The 18,415-nt window shown below is 43.7% G+C and overlaps 1 protein-coding gene across 2 annotated transcripts in view; it reads right to left on the bottom strand.

Moving 5' to 3' along the window:
* Nucleotides 1–1,181: 1,181 nt before the first annotated feature.
* Nucleotides 1,182–18,415, bottom strand: part of LOC147895521 (chorismate synthase) — a 40,466-nt gene continuing 23,232 nt past the window's right edge. For both annotated transcript variants that reach the window (XM_087383329.1, XM_087383330.1), the window contains exons 8-11: nt 8,765–8,878; nt 8,595–8,679; nt 8,318–8,419; nt 1,182–3,421 (exon numbers count right to left, since the gene is read on the bottom strand). In XM_087383329.1, the coding sequence (XP_087239455.1) occupies nt 1,569–3,421; nt 8,318–8,419; nt 8,595–8,679; nt 8,765–8,878 (2,154 nt within the window). In that variant the 3' untranslated portion in view covers nt 1,182–1,568. The remainder of the gene's footprint in view (nt 3,422–8,317; nt 8,420–8,594; nt 8,680–8,764; nt 8,879–18,415) is intronic.

Below are 18,415 nucleotides of genomic sequence, written 5' to 3'. Positions count from 1 at the left end.
AGATTTTTAGTAGGAAGCTCATGACCTTACTGCCTTGATGAACTTGTTGGCTCGTGACCTTACTGCCCTGATGGCTAGATTTATAGTAGGAAGCTACTCTTTTGTGCACACCTTATATTCCTTTATGACTTGAGACTAATTGGTTAGCTTGAATTGTTACATGGTTGTTTGTTGATCATGGCAATGGTCAAGGGTCGTGGCTATATATATGCCTATGGGTGCGAGTGTGGTGGTCTATATTCGTCATAATATTCTAGCTCACAATCACCACTCACAATATCCAGTATGATATTGAGCCAAAACAAACACGTCGCACACCGAGACTTCAATTTTGAGTATTAGGAAAAGACTCACATATATTGAGATCTTTAACTAAAAGGGCTTTACAATCAGCTTTCAACGTGATTTTAAGCCAAAACAAACACGAGAATTCGATTTTAAAAATTATCTTTTTCTTAAAGGTGTAGCACATATTGAGCATTAATTAAGCGCATACAACAAGATCGAATCTCTTGACATGTGACATGCACAAAAAGTTATGTTGGTAAGGTAGCATTGCTTTCACGAGGAGAGAGAGAGAGAGAGAGAGAGAGAGAGAGAGAGAGCTCTATCTCTATCTCTATCTCTCTCTCTCCCCCTAGAGACGAAATTTTCTAAGTCCAAAGATACACATGTTGCAATATCACCAATGTATCTATGTATCTTCCCGTTACTTTCTAAATCTGGTCCATCCAACATCTCATCAACCTAGGAAATGGTTTTTAAAACAGATTAACTTAACCAAATTTTTACCTCAACGAGCAAGGATTGAAACCTCCTAGCTATAACCACCTCATAACTTCAATTGCACAGCTATCATCAGGCTCTACATATATCCTGATGCTACCTTCTGGGAAAGTGCTACTGTGTAGAGTTTTTAAATGTGACTGAAGTTCAAAATATTTTAACCAGTAAACATCTCTATGCACACACTGCATGCATCCTCTAAACTGAAGTACTATGATAAGATCATTCGAATGTAACACAACCAGAAAAGTGCTACATAATTGTCTCACCTCAACCCATTACTAAATAGAAAATCCATTTTATGCCAGAAAATCGCAGACTTTTTAGCTTCAAAAATCACAGTTCTTAAGAATTATTGAGGCATTCATTGCTTTGGTTGATGACGACTCTGGAAAACCATTCAAAAAGCCACCTTAGTAAGGGCCAGTAGTAAACCTTATTCAGAACTCAGGCAACAAGTTCTCCTTTCTAGATCCATGTTAAGACACCATCAAAGAAAATGATGTCAAAATTTAAGACGTGATGACATTCAACATAGTAAATGTGATGACTAGAGCTGACATGCAAGTGTAACACTTTTAAAAACAGAAACTAAGGCAGGATGACGTAAGTATCATAACTGCAGCTTAAGAACTGCATTAATTTTGGCTATCAAAACAAAGCTTTGACCCAACTTAGCTCACCTCACTAGTGACAGAGCTCTAGGCTGTCAGGCCTATTAGAAGAACTATCATTATCCAAATCCAAATGAAGAACTCACAAGTCCATCTTTGGCAGGGTCTTTAACCATATCCCAGCTTCCTGTCTGGAGTTATGGCAGAAGCAGGATGTGGATAGGGATTGAAGCCTGGAACACTTTGTGGGGGCCTCCTTCTGCCTGCATTAAACCATTTATCCAACGGAACACTGGTGCCCGGTCCACCTAGCTCAGAATTGCCATATCCAAGCTTCCTTTCAGGTAACACTGCAGAAATAGGCTGCAGATATGGACCAAAGCCTGGAATACCATGTGAGATTTGCCATGAATCTCCATTATATCTGTCAGACGAACCAAAACCAGCACCACCACCCAGACCTGCCGTGTGATTGCTCAAGTCAAAACCAGAAGGAAAAGAAGATGGCATCCTGTAAGCACTTGCCACAAGAGGAGATGGTCCACCAGATTGCTGCCTAAATTGGTCCCGATGACTGCCAGACTGATGGAAAACCGTTGCATGCAAGGGATGAAAAGGACCATTAGGGGGAAACATGCCAATGCCATGAAGAGCCTGGTCATTATGATGATCCATACGAGCTGTTGTTTCATGAACAAGTGGAGGTCCATGCATTGACTCAAAAGGTCGTCCTTGTGGAGGCATCTGTGCTGTAGGAAGAAAATGCCCTCTAGGACCTGGTGGATGATACATGTGTCCTTCATGAGGTAGACGGGAAGACATTTGTGGTTGCCCCAAGTCAGCTGAGAATGACCCCCTTGAAGTGGAAGGAATATCAAAGCTTGTTCCACTGATCATGGAAGGAAGTGCATGAGTAGAAACACTTGCCCACAAATTGTTATGTACATCACGATGCAATGGAATCTCAAAATTTTCTTTCTTGCCTAGAAGGTGAAAATCAAAATTTTCCTCTGCTTTGCCATCCTCTACACCAGAACCAGCATCAACACATCCTGATTTCCTGTGTAAATCCCTACTAATTGAGGATTGAGGTGCCTTTTCCTCGGCACTACAACTTCGATCATCCAGCAATGTCTTGCCTGAGACAGGCTCACCCACTGATCGCAACTCACTCACAAATGCTTTTCCAAACAAAGTTTCAAGATTTTGAATCTCTGATACCTTGGAATCAGTCTCTGGCTCTTCTAAATCCTCGGTTCTCTGGCCTGGAATCATTGGATAGACTATTGTCTCTAGAGATACTGGACTACCAGACTCTTCAAATAGAGAAGGGTTTTTTACAACCTTAGACCCTTTCTGCAAAAGGGACATGAGATGACGAGAAGCACTTTTGTCCATGTGATTTGGTGAATCATTTTCAGCAGCCTGACTCTGCTCATCTGCAATCTCAGTTCTGTTTTTCTCTGATCCCATGTGAAGAAAATGGACGAAATCAAACGTACTTTGAGGCATACCTTTTTCTATTCTACCCAGCCCAAAAGAACTTGTACTTTCGCTATATTGCACTGTTCCGGCTAGTAAAGACTGCTCAACATCTTCACATGTAAGAAATACTGGTGCCACCTTTGATTCTGGTACAGCTTTAGACGAAGGCTTTTGTAACTCTGGAAGCACCAGTTTGCTAGTTCGTATTGTAGGCCCAGCTTGGAGTGTTCCTTGATCATTGATCCGTTGTTCTAACGAACTCACCAAAGTAGCATTATTTGCAGTACCAGTTATAACTCTTTCCACATCTTCCAGCGAGGGTCCAGAGGGCATCGGAACAACACATCCGTGAATATTGACAGGCAAAATGGAGGTGACAGAGACAGATTTGTTGTCGGTAGGTTCTTTACTAGCTGTGCCTGCTTCAGAACTTCCTACCAAAGGGTTGATAGCCATTGCCGGATTTTCACACTTCAAAGCCAAATGCATGAATTTTAAAGAATTGCATGTCAACAGATTCTCTTGACCATCGGCCCCTGAAAACACAGGTGTTTATCTGCATCAGATTTTACCATCGAAATATTACGCCACTCGAGTCCCATTTGCCATTCAACAATGGATGAGGAAACAAAGAAATCAACAATTCACAAAAGAGATTCCAAACATGGCACCCAGCAATCAGCAAAACGCCATCCATAGAATAGATCGTGTAATGCATGCACAGGATAACAGTTAACAAGTCACGATCCTAAGTAGAATTGTAGGCATGCGGCATGTCCATGATGATAGACAAGCCTACGTGCATGCACACACATATCTGGTGCGTCCTATAGATACATGTATATTTCACATTCACAGATGTACATTCTATGTTTTCCAGTTCTGCAACACAAGATTTGTATAAATAAAGGGGCTACACACTCAAATAAAGTGAATACAACCGCTTTATGCATTTAAAAATCCTGGAGGTGACCCAACTCTTGAAAAGAAAGGAACAATCTTGACCAGAGAGTAAATCTTGGAAATTTGCGGTCGACATGTTTAGACCTGACGACCAAACTAAGTAAACCCTGGCGCCTCAGGTACAAGAAGGGCCCAAAAGCAAGTGGAGTAGCAAAAATTAAAGAAAGAAACAAAAGAATATGACGAATATCCAACAGCACAAAAACAGCTCAAAAGCAAGAGTTCAAGAGCACAAATATAAGTATCAAAGCAGCACAATAGGTTGCTAGCAGCGTGGACTAGAGAGAGTGTATAGTCATCTTTGGCAGAGTTCCCAGCAGTGCAATCACTCGGATTGCTGTTTCGTGCCCAGTCCCTATGCTGGAAGCCTTGCACTCTCTTGTGAGTTGTTTTCCCACATCCATGTATGATTTAAGTTCTCTCTCTCTCTTCTTCTCTCCTATCTGCTCTCTACTTTCTGCAGTGAGGCTATCCCTATGTGAGAGCATCTCGAGTGATTGGAGAGCATCTCGAGTGATTGGAAAGGGTTTCGGAGTGCATTCAGCTGCATGAGGTTTGAGTTATTCGTACCTCTAATTTCTAACAAATATATCAGACGCTCAAGCTACCTTGTGCTCAACTTGTTTCTTATCTACATATTGAATTGGAAAGTAGGAGCTCTAGCTTCTTACATGCCCATTTAGCACTCCTATTATCAATGGCCGTGGGTTGATCATAATTCAATCACAAAAACATTGCCATTTGTGAAAAAAGAAATTCTCCGATACTATGCTCAATAATCATAATATGGATAACATATATTCAACAATATAGAATAAATATATATTGCACTTAACAATTGAAGAGTTAAGAAAAGTGCAGGAAAATAACCTCTCTTGTACTGCTAATACCGCTTTTATCTATGACATCACTCCAATCATCACAACTAGACTTATCCCATCCTCCTTGATTGGGTCAAGAGTTCTGTTGGTCCTTCTTATCCCATCAAGCCCACTAGTGCACATTGCCTTGTAGATCACCGTTGTCCATGTGTCTATAGCTCCAACAGCTCCATTTTCCTTAATCATTCTAAAATATTGAATGCAAAATAGCATCAGCAATGTCTTGCCGCTCCTTCTGCCAACTCTTGAAGTCTATGTACTTTATAGTGGCCTGTTTCCCCACTGTAAGTAGCCACATTGTTTCTAAATGAGGATGGTGCAACAGGATTGCCAATATGAGGGGCATCCTGGCCCTCTTTTGTACCTCGGAAGATTCACTGATGGCCACCTGAAATCATAGTTACTAGAGAACGTGAACGGCAACGGAACGTCGCCCCCCTGGGGAAAGGGGACGCCCACATCCTAGGGAACGAGAACGGGAAGGAAATGCCACGTCACCATACCCATAAACAAACATAATATTCTATACATTAGAAACCTTAAACTTAGAATTCAAGACTCAAAAACGTTGCAATTGCTTTTGGAATAAGGACTCAAGACTTAGGACAAACTCAATACTGAATCTTATAGATGAATTATGATTCATGACTGATCATTGATAATAGATCTAGATTAATCATTATAGCTTGCCAACTGGCATACAAAAGCAAAGTCCATCCAAGACAAGGCACAAGCATCTGAGATCATCTTGAGTCTTGGAATCCAAGAAAAGGAGAGGGAGACCTACTACTACTCAAGCTCCTAGAACTAAAAAAACTAGCTGCTATATGCATGATCCACTCAGCACTGTCCACATCAATGATCAATCTAAATCTACAGCATTGTGGTTGCTGCCCTCTTCATCATCTGGATGGTCTCCATCTTTTTGGTCATCTCCAACATCAACCATGGATGCACCCACCACAGGCTGCCTTACCATTCTTCGCCTGCCATCCAATGAATTCCTTGCCGCTGTACCCAGCATTCATCTTCTGAAGCAAAAGTACGTTTGCATGCAGAAACACAAGGTCACTTGCCTTTTGTGTCACAAGTATGTTCCTCTTCTTTGATGCGATGTACCCAAAGCTACTCCACAAGCGCTCACAAGGAGAGGAACTTGCTCCTTGACTCAAAATGCGGATATCCACTTTCTGCAACAAAGAAATCCTCCCACCATAGAGCAGACCCCACAGAATGTTAGAGGTCAATATCTCCGGATGTCACCTAGAGAGAGAGGGCCTTGCTTGTGGGTGTGCCCACCCAATGAGTGAGGCTAGGGTAGATGAGTGAGGGCCTGTGTTGTGGGTGTGCCCGCCCCCGTGAGAGTAGGACTGTGTAGCTTTCCAGTTCCCTTTGCTGGTCCATGCGTTGCCACGATGGCCATGGAGGTTCCCGGGACGGGTGCGGGGCTGTATGGACGATCTGCCCTGTTGTGCTGCAACGGGTCTGCCCTTACTTTTTTAGGCATGTTGATGCTCAAGCTTACACTGCTTCAATTGCAAAACAAAGGAAGAATTAGAACAACCCTCAAGAGCTGCACTATGCAATGTATGTTAATGTATGGCATCTTATAGTGAGAGAGAGCTTCTATGTGGGTGTGCCGGCCCGGAGAGGATAGGCTTAGATAGGCTCGGATAGGCTACGTTATGCTAGATCTGTAGGCTAGGTATGGCTTGGTGGGGTGCACAAACTGGGCCCCAACTAGGAACTGACCCATATGGTCGGATCAACCCAACCCAACCAGGGTCGGGTCAGCCAACCTGGCTGCTTGGGTCATCTGACCTGGCTGGTCACTCTGTTGGCCAGCCAAACATGGTGGCTGCGGGCTTACAGAAGGCTCCCCCTTCCACGCTCCATGTGTGTCACATTGAGGGCCTTTCTTGGAGCACTCTCTCTCACTTGTGCAGCCCCTTGGTTGTGAATTGTATCCCTGGATCTTGATATATAGTTGCTATTGCCTATCTGGTGTGTCTATCTTTCTCTCCATCTCTTCTCACACTTATGCACGTGCACCACTCTCACATGGTATCATTCGCCATCGGTGATGAGTGTCCAAGACAGGGCTGAGCTGACACATTTTTTTGAGGGCATTGCCATGTAGAGGACACGTCTAGGGGACTGATCCTGCGCTGCTGATGTGAGCTCTGAAGCTGAGACCTAAAGCTGATCTAAGGCGGCTCTTTTGTGCAGCCTGCACATACGTGCTCAATACACAGGGTCGGCTACAGGTCCTACAGGCAGCCTGCATGGTTGGGACAGCAAACAAGCAAGCCTGACACAGGGCGCTCTGTAGCAGGGCTTCAAAGCGGCTATCCGTGGCTGTCTTGTACGATTCCAGGCAGAGGCTCAAGGCGGGTCTGAGCAATTTGCTCATGTTATCAAGCAGCAGCAGTTTGGTACAGTCTTCCCACATACTTGACAACACCCAGGATCGGCGGCCCCTAGTCCGGAGGCTGAGGAAATAGGCAGCTGACTGCAGCAGCCCGCTGGAGTCGTGGACAGCAAAGGAGGTTCGTGTTGAAGACATCAGAAGGGCAGTTTCCTTCACACCTCCATCCCATCTTGCATCTCTCTCTCTCCGCTTTGTGGACTGTTTGTGCCAGGATCAGCAGTAGGAGTAGGTTTTTGGAATAGCTTCATGGGACCCTTGTGTACAAGGAGGATAAGCTCAATGGCATCAACTATGCCCGTTGGAAGCTCAACATGAAGACATGTTTCATCCATAGGGGCTTGTGGGAGCTTGTCCAAGGATACGAACAGAAGCTTGAACGTCCCAAGATCTCTATCAACTGGGATCCTTCCCAGGAGGATGATTTTCAGGAGGGGGAGGATCAGGACTCACATAGCACATTCAGCTTTGGTCAGGACAATCACAAAGGAGGTTTCTCTGGCAGTGAAGACCCTGGATAGTGCATCTACAGTGTTTGAGAGGTGTTAGCCAGCATCACGGCTTGGAACATTTGGGTGGCTCGGTGCTGTCTTGTGATGGGAGAGCACTCGGTTCCACCCTCGGCTACCTTGGTTGCCATCTAGCAGGATATCATTTACACTCTACGGTCCACCTGGAAGCATGGGACTCCAGGCTCCAAGGCGACTATTGAGAGGCGTGCTCATTTCTACAAGGCTTGGCTTGCAGGTGTTTTCTACATCTTCACTCCGCGAGGGATTCGCTGGCTGTATAGTCCCCTCACTTGGCTGTTAGCCCCAGTTCTAGAGACCCACTAGGCAGTGAGCTAGGCTTCTCTGGAACAGGCCGGTTTTTTTCTTTCAGCCTTTACCCGGTTTTTTCATAATCAGCACCTTCGGGATTGTTGTCTTGTATGAAATCTTTCAACCATTAATAGAAGGTTCCTTTCTTTGAAAAAAAAAATGACAATGCACCTAAGATTCTCTAAGGCATTGCATAGCTTAACAACTTGACAGCTCACCTAGAAGACCATTATTGGGGTCCTTAAAAACACGTGGACTTAAAAAAAATCCTAAAGAGACTTTGGACATTAGTCTGAGATTCATGAACTTTTTATACACACGTGACTTACCAAATCCTACCTGCATCAAAATGGTCGCTGAGTATGCTCTCACTGTCTAAAAGTGATGACGTGGTACTAGAAGTCTTGCTCATCCTCACAGCCCTTTGTTTGGAGGCATCCTCTGTGACAGGTCCCAAAAAGAAGAACCGACCAAAAAGATACAGTGGATAAATAAGCCCCTGAGAAGTGATGCCAAATTTCCATTAAAACATAACAACAAAACAATAGCTGCAGTGCTGAGCTCACATCTGCCATAAACCCTGCATCATTGTCAAATCATGAGTTTCTGTTCATACCTTCAGACGGAAACCAGCGAGCAAATTTTGACATCTTTGACTCTGAATTAGACCAGCTATCATCCATGATATCTGAAAGTTGGTCCTGAAACCAACAAGACAAGTCAATCTATGTCAAGCCAGTGGCAACGCAGCCTTTGAACCAAAGTCGACTGTGGATAAAAGCATACTTTATTGATCCCAGAGGTGTTTATATCTTCCCCTTTGTTGAAACCTGTTGCTTCAGTCAGGTGTGTCAGTTTCTCGACATGCAATCTCTCATCTTCCATGTTTGATAGATAAGCCTGCAGGAACAAGTAAAACTTCAATACCAAGAAGTTGATTACTGATATGAGCTCCAGAAATCAGCACAGCAAACACATTTAGTTGAAGTTCTAAAAAGCTTGGTTCAAGCTTCACAAAGGATCAACCACGCAAGCTTGTCTATCTTTCTTGAGAGGCAAAACAACAATTGCAAGCAAACTTTGTTAGAATTATTATTATATTCTAGGCAGTGGCCAATGTAATGTAATAAGTGGGTTAGGGGCACTTTTCCCTCTTAGAGGTTTAGCCCCCTAACCCTGGTCTAATCTCTAATTACGGTTAGTGATTAGATAGGGTTTTGTCACTTTTGTCACTACACAAAACCCTCATCTCTTTCATTGTACTTCACTTCAGTTCAGTACACTTGGGGAGTGAACTACGTTTCAGCTCACTCTCTCCCTTTGCACACTCTTGCTCTTCCTGTTTTTCTCACATTTGGTATCAGAGCAGCTCTCCTTCCCGGACCTGCTCCCTGCTCTCGCACTCCACCTCCCGCTCGTCTGTACAGCTTCATCACGACCTACAACCTCCAGTCCCCCGTACAGTCCGTACGACTGTACGAATCCCGTACCAGCTGCTTGCTCCCGTTTGTACAATCTGTCTATACACAGGCGCATATCACCGTCCGCACAAGCGTACGACGCTGTACCGCCCGTACTGTTGCATTTCCATCGTCCGTACTGCTTTTGTACAGCAGCGTACGACGTCCATACAACGTACGGACTGACAATCCGTACTGTCATGCATTCCGACTTGCTGCTTCCGTACATTCTGTCGCACAATCATCCATACACTGTACCGATTCTGTACAGTGACCGTACACTTTAGGCCTTCTGTGCAAGTTTCATTCCTGCAGGCATACTCTAGCAGTTGGTTTTTTGGCAAGCATTGTTTGCGGATAGCCATTGTTTGGCTCATATCTTGCAGAGCACTTGGGGCATTTTGTATTTGTGGGCAGGCATTGCAATTGGTTTGCAGGTTGCCCAAAAATTTGGGGCTTTTGCAATTACACAACAATTTTGCAGTGAAATTTGGGGCTTTTGCAAGCAGAGTGCAATTTGTGCAACATTTGGGGCTTTCAGTGCATTTGCCCTCTTTTGTATACAATTTCCCACAAGAAATTGGGACTTTTGCATTCGGGTTGCAATTTTGCAGGTAAAAGAGCATTTTGGAAGTCTACAAGCAGTTCTGGACTCAGTACAAATCAATTTGCAGACTTTTGCCACTTTTTGCAAATTCTATTTGCAGATTTTTGGGCCTTCAGCAAAGCATTGAGGTGCATTCTGAGCCTTGGATAGGCTGTGACAGTATTTGTCAGTGTGGGCAGATTTTCTTTGCAGATTTTACTTGTGCATTTGACATCTCAAAAAGGGATTTTACTTGGTCAGTTTGCTGTGTTTTTTGAGTTTATCTGGCAAAAATGGCTCAGAACAACCCCAATGAGGTGTTCGTAGTTCTCACACAGGAGGATAAGTTGGATGGCACCAACTACTCCTTGTGGAGTTTTATGGTTTGCAATATCTTGGTTGGCAGACATCTTTGGGATTATGTCAATGGAGATGAAGCAAGACCAGATACAGTGGCTATACCTATCACTCCTACAATTGGAGGTAGGGGTAGAGGTCAAAATGCAGCCCAAGTAGTTCCAGGAGCTTCCACAGCAAAGCAGAAAAGATGGAACTCTAGAGATGGCACAAGCTCTTTCAGTGATTTCTCTCTTTGTCAAGAGGTTCATTATACCTCGCATTCGGTCATGCAAGACATCAATGGCAGCTTGGGAGATACTAGCGAGTATGTTTGCAACAAGAAGTGATGCCAGAGTTTCCTTTCCGAAGCGAGAACTTTCTCATACGCATATGAATGAGGGAGATTCCATGAATTCTCACCTCACAAAGCTTTAGGACTTGAGGGAACAATTGCTGAATATTGATGAAGTCATTCTGGATTCAGAGATGATAACCACCACTCTGAATTCTCTTCCTGAGTCCTATCTCAGATTCCACATCTCGCTGAATTTGTCATTGAGGGGAGGCAGCAATCCTCTCTCCTTTCACGAGTTGGTAGGACTTCTGTTGCAGGAGGAGCAGACAAGAAGAAATATGGCAACCCGGGCTGGCGAGCATGCCATGCTTTCCAAGTTCAAGCCCAAGGGTAAAGGGCAGCAAAAGCCACATGCCAATCAGCCCGCACATCAGCATAAAGCTGATTCAAGACAGCCCTCTTATAAGGCTAAGGGTGATGCAGATAAGCAGAAAAAGAAGGGCATTTGTCACTATTGCAAGTCATTATATTGGAGAATGCAAGAAGCGCATAGCTAAAGAGAAGAAAAGGGATTCACGTATAACTGTGTTAGATGCATCAACTCCTCATTCTCATGATGGGGGAGATGTTGCAGCTAACTTTGTGGAAGAGCACTATGCCTTTTTGACTTGCACTTCAGATTTTTCAGTGGGTAGTTCAGATGCTACAGCCACTAATGATGATGATCCTTATGCTTTCTTGACTTGCAGTTATGATGCTTTCTTGACTTGTAGTTATGATCCTTCAAAGGATGCATGCTCTCTCAGTGTCAATGATACACTGAATACTTGGTATTTTGATAGTGGTCAAAGCACATCACTTCCAAGAAGCGTCTTTTTGTATCTCTACATCCTCCACCTACCAAAAAGAAGGTGGCTTGTGCAAATAATTCTTCTTATTCAGTGTGTGGAGTGGGAGACATTATTCTCACATCCACTGATGGCACAGATTTCAGAATTTCAGATGTTCTCTATGTGCCAGGCATAAAGAAGAATTTGCTTTCAGTGTCCTCTCTTAATAGAGGAGGATTTCAGGTTGTTTTTTATGATGATAAGTGCGTAGTCAGAGACAAAGAGAATGACTATGCTTTGATGTTGTCTGGCACTTTGTATCAGGGTCTTTTTCAGCTTGATTTATATGAAAAAAGATCCGATCTTGCATTATCAGTGAGCACTTCCACTGCTGCGATGCAGAATGCGGAGTTATGGCATGCCAGGTATGGGCACATGAGCTATGGCAGCTTAATGACACTTCAGAGGCATGATATGGTTGATGCATTGCCTCCTTTAGAGTCACCTCCTCCTCATGCATGTGAAGATTGCATCCTTGGCAAGATGCATAGACTTCCTTTCAAGAAGGATGGTGCAGTGAAAGCTACACGAAAATTACAGCTTATTCACAGCGATGTCTACGGTCCCATGAGGACACCTGTTTTGGGGGTTATTTTTATTTTGTTACATTCATAGATGCAGTGAGGCTTACACCTCAACAGAATGGCAAAGCTAAGCGGAAGAATCGCACTCCTATGGAGATGGATAGATGCATGCTTACTAGTAAGAAGTTGCCTCACAGGTTTTGGCTTGAAGGCGTCATGTGTGCCAACTATATTTTGAATCGGACTCCCATCAAGGCTTTAAGGACAATCACTCCCTATGAGGCATGGCATGGGAGAAAGCCTTCAGTGGACCATTTCAGAGTTTTTGGTTGTGTTGCATATGCCCACGTGCCTGTGGATTTTCGACGCAAGTTGTCAGATAAGGCACTTAAATGCATTTTTGTGAGGTATAGTTCACAAAGCAAAGGCTATTGTCACTACAATCTTGCTTCACGCAAGATTTTTGTTAGTAGAGATGTTATATTCTCTAAAAATTCAGCACATACACATGCTGAATTTCAGATTCCAGCTTCTTCAGATAATGTGTTTGAGGGGATGCTTCCTATAGCATTTTGGTTCCTCCGCTGAAAATCAAAATTTACAACAACCTCCTCCTGATCCACATACCCCGATTCAGCCACCGGCTGATTTTGTACCTCCACAGGGTGTGGATGAAGTCGTCAAGCAAGAGATTCAAGAGATACACGCAGCCAAAACAGTCCCGAATTGGTTGCTTCAGACTCTCAAGGAGAGTAGGCTTGAGGCCCCATTGCCTGGCAGGACTCGAAGTGCAGTAAGGCACGCAGGGGGGACTCTTTCAGTTGAGACAGCTTATGCAGGGACTCTTCTTGATGAAGAGGAGCCTGACTCTTTTGAAGAAGCAAAGGATAATGTGCATTGGATGCATGCCATGCACAATGAGTTGCAGTCCATAGAAAAAAAATGTTGTGGATTTGCACCAAGTGGGTTTTCAAGGTGAAAAGGAAGCCAGATGGGTCTATTGACAGGTACAAGGCAAGGCTGATTGCCAAAGGCTATGCACAGAAGAAGGGCATGGATTATGAGGAGACTTTTGCTCCTACATCCCGGATGACCACCATACGGTCAGTTATTACAATGGCTGCAAATTTTGTGTGGAATGTCCATCAGCTGGACATAAAAACAGCTTTCCTTAATGGGGACTTGTAGGAAGAGGTTTATGTCAAGCAACCTCCTGGATTTGAGCTTTTCAGCAATGCACTTCAGGTTTGCAAGCTTAACAAAGCTTTATATGGGCTGAAACAAGCCCCACATGCATGGTATGCCAAGATAGATGCATTCCTGGCAAGTAAGGGATTACACAATAGTCCTATGGAAAGCACCCTCTACATCAAGAAGGATGGGGGGATATTTTGGTCATCATTCTTTATGTAGATGGCATGCTGCTCACGGGGTCAAATGAGGATATAATTGCAAATTTTAAGGCTGAGTTGAAAGCTGAATTTGACATGACAGATTTGGGCATGTTAAATTTTTATTTGGGGATCCAGTTTATACAAGACAAGCGTGGCATCGTTATGTCTCAATCCAAGTATGTGCAGAAGCTCTTGCATAGCTTCAACATGCATGATTCTAAGCCTATTGCCACTCCCATGGACCCAGGGCTGAAGCTTACTATGTATGATGCTGGTGAATCAGTGGATGTCACACTTTACAGCTAGACTGTTGGATGCCTCATCTACTTGTGCAATACACCGCCCGAGCAGATATATGCACAGCCCAAAGACAACACATTGGCAGGCTGTAAAACGCATCTTCCGTTATTTGCAAGGCACAAAGTCTTTTGGCTTGATGTTTCCCCAGGGGGTTGACTTGCTGATGCATGCTTACAGTGATTCAAATTGGGCTGGAGACTATGATACCAAGCAGTCCACTAGTGGTAATTGTTTCTTTTTGGGCAACGCTTGCATTTCTTGGCTGAGCAAGAAGCAATCTACAGCGGCTACTTCCTCATGTGAAGCTGAGTACAGGGCAGCTTTCACAACGACAGTTGAGTGTGTTTGGCTGCGACGTTTGTTCGCTGATCTTCGTCCAATATTGGAGGGTCCTTCTCCAATTTTCACTGATAGTCAAAGTGCTATAGCAGTGGCAAAGAATCCTGTGTTTCATGCTCGCACGAAGCACATTGAGGTTCATTATCATTATGTTAAAGAGAAGTTGCATGCAGGGGAGATCCGTATGATCTATGTGTCAACACATGACAATGTTGCAGACATCTTCACCAAAGCACTTCCACATGAGAAGTTTGAGGCATTTCGCAGTGCCCTAAACTTATCTCCTTTTGGTGATCGATCACTACCTTGTACACCACATTGGCACTGCAGGGGGGTGTTAGAATTATTATTATATTCTAGGCAGTGGCCAATGTAATGTAATAAGTGGGTTAGGGGCACTTTTCCCTCTTAGAGGTTTTTACCCCTAACCACAGTCTAATCTCTAACTACGGTTAGTGATTAGATAGGGTTTTGTCACTTAGACAAAACCCCCATCTCTTTCATTGTACTTCACTTCAGTTCAGTACACTTGGGGAGTGAACTACGTTCAGCTCACACAAATTTATATCTAGATGAATCCGAGAACATGCCCAAACTCATCCTCTAAAAATAAAACATAGTGCAGTTTCAATCTCACGATAGTCGCTCACAAGGTTGAAAACCATAAACTCCATCAGCATAGCAGGGACTAGCTACTATGACATCCCCACTGACGTCATCAGCGCCCAACAATGGGTATAGACCATAGTATAAATGCTCTCACACATACAAATCCACACACGCACACATACTTGAGCATCCATTTATACAAAGTCTTCGTATTGAGTTTCTGTTGGCACTCCGGAGTTGAAGGGCAGACTCAGCCATGACGAAGGCTAGCACTAAAGGAGAAGGCTAATAAAAAAGTAGCCCAAAATCTCTTCATTCAAGCTACAACGGCTTATGAAGACTAAAAGATGTCATTTTAGTCTCTCCTAGACAAGCATCTAAATCTATCTGATAGGGCAACACACCATGTAAGATAGAAAGAATTATCGCAATACCAGCAGGCAGCAACATGGACGAAAAATTCAAAAGGTGAAATTTGCATGTCCGCTAATACGGTAGAACACATATCTAGATGAATCCATGAGCATGCCCAACTCATCCCCTAAAAACACTACATTCAATCTCATGATAGCCACTCGTAAGGTTGAAAACCATAAACTCCATCACGCATAGCAGGGACTAGCTACTATGACATCCCCATTGACGTCATCAATGCCCAACAGTGGGTGTAGACCATAGTTTAAACATATGCTCTTACACATACAAATCCACACACCCACATATACTTGAGCATCCATTTATACAAAGTCTTCGTACTGAGAATCTGTCGGCACTCCGGAGGTGAAGGGCAGAGTCAACCATGACGAAGGCTAGTTCTAAACTTGCAAGCAAACTTGGCAATTAGACAAAACAGTGCACATGTCTTTTGGTGACACACATAAGAAAACAATTTGAAACTTAATTAGAAATACGAAGATCCATTGCACAGTTTGATCTTCTAAGGAGCACCAACCATATGGCTTATCTTTAGCCTTCCACAAACTTAATTGCTGAGTAAATTCAGCCTTCTCTCTATAGCTTGTAGACCAACAAAGCAATCTTTCGAACAAATACATTGACACACGATCACTAACACAATTATGACATGATGTTCCAATTTGTTTAAATAATTCCTTAGTGAATTACCAAGAGTTCCAATAAACTTTCAATACTTTTATTGGTGCTACCAAACTAATATGATCATTGTTGAGCAGCTAGATGAGAGTGTGGTGACATCTCTCAGGTGGCCTCATTCGAGCCAGACCCCAGTGCAGAGAGAAGTTTGAGCAGCAGCCCAAATCACCCCCCCTGATCTAGGATCTGGAGTTATGGAATCAGGAAGCTCGCACGCTTTGACAGCACACACACATTTGTCGGGCACAAACATGTTCTCAAACACAAAAACTTGTCATACACCTTGATCAAATTCCACTCTTTCCACTTTCATGTCAACAATCTACAGTCAATGCATAGGTACATGACTATAATTATGGATTTATGCTAGTTCAAAAAGAAGGAAAGGAGGAGGAAGTCTTCATCTCTCTCTATATACAAGAATATACCAAATCTTTCAAATTAAATTTTCTATAAGAAAAGCGGAAGAACAACAGAGAGGAAAAGAGACAAGGGAAGAAAGGAGTAAGAGACATCAAACAAATTTTTGAGGAGAAGAGGAAAACAAAATAAGAGTAACTTAGTAAGCAAAGCTGTAGAGAAGGGGGAATGGCAGATTTGGAGATGGGGAGAGAATAGCAGAAGGAAGGGAGGAGAAGAGAGGAGAAGGGAAAGGAGAGAGAAAGAGAGAGAAGGATTAGGGGATAGAGAGATAGAGAGAGAGTGTGAGCGTAGGCAGGAAGGAGGAAGGGAGAGTAGATAAGATTAGATGTCACATCAAAAGGTACATAGTAAGGGGTGGATGGGGACTTATATAGTCCCTCCACATTTGCCACCTTAAAGACCTCTAACTTGGCCCTTTTTTCCCCCTTCATTACAGCCATCCCTTCCCATAGAATTTTGCCCTCAAAATTTCACAGCATGGCTGTCCAAAAGTGCAGCAAACAGCAAATAATAATCAGCCCGGTAGGAGATAGGGGTTGTCCTGGACAATGCTCTCTGACTGCCATGAGTTCTCATCCTCACGGAATCCCTGCCAATTGATAAGATATTCAGTGTAGACTTTGTTTCGGAGTAAGTGATCCCTGAAACCCATGATGCGCTCCTAAACATAGAGTATGTGGCCCTCCTCATCCATAGGTGGTAGCTCAGGAAGGACTTAGATATGCTGTCCAAACATGTGGCTTTAGCAAGGACACATGGAAAACATTAGGAATCCTGAAGGTCCTGGGAAGCTCCAACTCATACGCCACCTCGCCAACTTTGCGGATGATCCTATAGGGTGATGAAATCCATAGCAATGTGAGTTCATTTGCCTTTTGGAATAGGTAATGGCTGCAAGAGACCCGCGGGTAACCGGCTGTCCACTTTATTCTGCTGGCAGAGCGAACATTCACTGACAAATTCCGCCACAAGCCATCCCAGATAAAGCTCTGTTTGACCTTTTCATATGTCTTAGTAATACCCGCATGTCCTGCCATAGGAGATGAGTGCATTTCCTGTAAAACCAGCAGTCGGTACTTTGAATCTGGCACCAAATAAATTATGTCCTTGCACCACAATAGCCCATTATGCAGCTTAAATTCAGCATGCCCCTCACTCGATGGCCTCTGTAACTCCACAAATATGGAAGCTGCCTTAGAATCCTGCATGTATTCTTCCTGAATACCATGAATCCACTCCTGGTAGATGGTAGAAATGGCAGACAAATTGCAAGCCCACATACGGGATAAGGCATCTGCAACCACGTTTTCTTTCCCTTTCCTGTACTCAATGTCGAAATCATATGATTGAACCTTAGCCAGCCACCTCTTCTGCTTCATTGACAAGTTGGGCTGCGTAAGGAAATACCTGAGTGTCCTATGATTTGTCTTAACCTTGATTTTGCTACCATACAGGTAGTGGTGCCATTTTTCGAAAGCATGGAAGACAGCCAACATCTCTTGATCATACACATGATAATCTAGTTCCTTGGCATCCAATTTCCTGCTTTCAAAAGCAATTACCACGTGTTCCTGCCTTAGCACAGCCCCTAATCCTTTGCCACTAGCATCTGCCTCCACAATGAAAGTACGTGAAAAATCAGGGCATGCCAAACACAGGAGCATGAGTGAGGGCGAATTTCAGGTCTTCAAAGCTGCGCTGTGCATCTGCAGATCAAATAAAAGCATCCTTCTTCAAAAGGTCTGTCATAGGGGCTGCCCTCTTGGCAAACTTGCGAATAAAGCACCTGTAGAAGGAAGCAAGACCTAGAAATCCCCTCAACTGAGTAGGGTTGCATGGCTGCAGCCAATCCTCAATGCATTTCACCTTTGCAGGATCCACTCTAATGCCATCCTTGCTCACAATGTGACCAAGATACTCAACCTCTTGTGCCATAAAAGAGCATTTGTTGGCTTTAGCATAAAGCTGATGCAACCTCAAAATTTCCAGCACTTGCTTGAAAGTTGACATGTCTGATGTGCTCCTGCTTATCCTTGCTGTAAATGAGGATGTCATCAAAAAATACCAGCACATATTTGAAAAGGAGAGGCTGCAAAATCTTGTACATGAGTGCCTGGAAGGTAGCTTCAATCCAAAAGGCATCACCTTGAACTCATACAGTCCCC

Source organism: Dipteris shenzhenensis, chromosome 13, assembly GCF_047967505.1.
Source record: "Dipteris shenzhenensis isolate YYH24624 ecotype China chromosome 13, Dip_SZ_1.0, whole genome shotgun sequence".
Taxonomy (NCBI): domain Eukaryota; kingdom Viridiplantae; phylum Streptophyta; class Polypodiopsida; order Gleicheniales; family Dipteridaceae; genus Dipteris; species Dipteris shenzhenensis.
This window is presented reverse-complemented; position numbering and strand designations above follow the sequence as displayed.